The sequence below is a fragment of the Mastomys coucha genome, unplaced genomic scaffold (genome assembly GCF_008632895.1).
Source record: "Mastomys coucha isolate ucsf_1 unplaced genomic scaffold, UCSF_Mcou_1 pScaffold14, whole genome shotgun sequence".
NCBI classification, from domain to species: domain Eukaryota; kingdom Metazoa; phylum Chordata; class Mammalia; order Rodentia; family Muridae; genus Mastomys; species Mastomys coucha.
Window position 1 is genome coordinate 40,298,608 of NW_022196896.1, and position 2,202 is coordinate 40,300,809.

Sequence of the window (2,202 nt, forward strand, 5' to 3'; positions counted from 1 at the left end):
TCAGTCTCTGTTCCACAGTTAATCTCTGCAACTCCTTCCGTGGGTATTTGGTTCCCCCTTTTAAGAAGAAGTGCACTGTCCACCATTTGGTCTTTAAAGGAGGTATTTTAAAATAATCATGTCTTAATCTGCTAAACATTAATTTAAGGACACATTCTGATGTTATAACATTATAAGCTTCTTGTTTGTTTTCAAAATTCAATCCTTTCTGAATAATATTTTCTTATTAAATAGGACCCATGTAAGATCATAGACCAGGTGATGAAAATGACTGATCACTTTATTCTTTAGCTATTTCTACTTTGCAAAATCACACTGGCTTTTCTATGTGTGTGACAGCATGACCTAGTGTGATGACTTAGAGTAAAGCCAGACACCCAGGAGCACACACTGTTGATGGTAAAGCCCACCCTGATATCTCCAGACCTGTGAGCAGAGGGCCCTGTAGTCCACATTCAGTGTATCTGGGCAGCAGGTCTGGAAGAAAGCTGAGATGATGAGAGTATCGCATTTCACACTTACAGAGTGGTTGGGAAATCTTGCTTCGTCAGAAATTCACAGTGAGCCAAGGTACGGGGAGATGTTCATGCACCTGTATGTGCATATACACAGAGCCTTAACAACACACAAAAGATTGCTCATTGAGAATGTCCCTTGGATGCTTTTATCTGGAACTTTCATCAGACAGAGTGCAGGCACTGAATAAAGATCACTATGTGATGAACCAAGATACTTTTCTTGTATTCTCATTCTTAAAAGGCTAATGTGAACTTCCTTCCTTCAGTCTTTTTTTTTTTTTTTTATTGAATGTAGACTTTTTTCATACAATATATGTTGGTTACAGTTTCCCCTCCCCCAGCTTCTCCCAGGTCCTCCCCTATCCCCACTCACCCAAATCCATATCCTTTCTTTTCTTTCCTTCTTTCTTTCTTTCCTTGCTTCCCTTCCTTCCTTTCTTTTTTCTCTCTCTTATTAGAAAACAAATAGGCGTTAATAATAAAAATAATGATATAAGGAAAAGACAAAATTATCAAAACAAAGCGAATAAAGGTGAAGACAGAGAAGCAGGAACACATCAGACATATACTCTTACACACAGAATGTTCATTAAAACCAAATCACAAGTGATGATACATAAGTTAAAGATCTGCAAGCAAAACTAAATGTATAATGCCTAGAGGAAGCATTGTGAACATCTCCAGCAGGCAGTTTGATGGGAGTGTTTCCTATGGCCTCAGTAAGAAGGATATCAGTGCTTTCTCTTAGTTAGGTGTTGTTATTATTGTTGTTGATCTACCAAGAAAGTGATGGGGGAAGTAGTCATAGTGAGTGTTTGAGGAGGAGGTTCAGGAGATGTGTACCTACATCAGAGTGAGCTGATTGATCCAGCAGGAAGTCTTTGAAGTCTGCTTGGCTCCCTGAACAGGCTTTCATCATCCAGAGATGGTGAAACCTGAGGCTCCAAACAGGCAAGTCCAATCAGTTTACAAGCTGTGCCTCATGGAACTAAACCTGAGCAACTACAGTGCGAGCTTATGAAAATTATACGTGCTCGCTTTTGATGCTCCTTTTCTCTTCTTTTGTGTGTATTTATCGCTACAGATTCTGGAAGCCCTAGCAAAAAGTGACGAACATTTTGTCCAAAACTGTGCCAGCCTTAATTCTTTGAATGAAGTGATTGCCACTGACCTTCAGAGTAAATTCACCAGCATGTGCAGTGAGAGGATCGAACATGTGTGCCACAGAATATCCAGCTATGGGAGGGTAAATAGTCTGAATTTCCATGAAATTGCTACTGAAGTTATCACTTTTAAGTAACATTCTAATCTAACTCTAGTATCTTATTTAATATGTGTTATGGATTCATATCTTGAAATAACATATCATTTTCTTGGTCAATTGTCTGTTGCTATAAGAAAATGCTTGAGGCTAAGTATGGTTTTGTTTGGCTGGTTTTTGTTTTCTATCCTTCAAGGTCTTTTTCACGTATGCTATGGTTTCCAGTGTTGTGATTTTATGGGATTTCTGTGTGTATTCATGTGTGTGTCTCTGTACCTAGATGTGTTTATTGTGGGATTTCTGTGCGTATTCATGTGTGTCTCTGTACCTAGATGTGTTTATTGTGGGATTTCTGTGTGTATTCATGTGTGTGTCTCTATACCTAGATGTGTTTATTGTGGGATTTCTGTGTGTATTCATGTG

The 2,202-nt window shown here is 38.7% G+C and overlaps 1 protein-coding gene across 2 annotated transcripts in view; it reads left to right on the forward strand.

Moving 5' to 3' along the window:
* The window catches only part of Prex2 (phosphatidylinositol-3,4,5-trisphosphate dependent Rac exchange factor 2), a 300,091-nt gene that overhangs the window by 166,171 nt on the left and 131,718 nt on the right, over positions 1-2,202 (forward strand). For both annotated transcript variants that reach the window (XM_031366853.1, XM_031366854.1), the window contains one exon: positions 1,603-1,764. In XM_031366853.1, the coding sequence (XP_031222713.1) occupies positions 1,603-1,764 (162 nt within the window). The remainder of the gene's footprint in view (positions 1-1,602; positions 1,765-2,202) is intronic.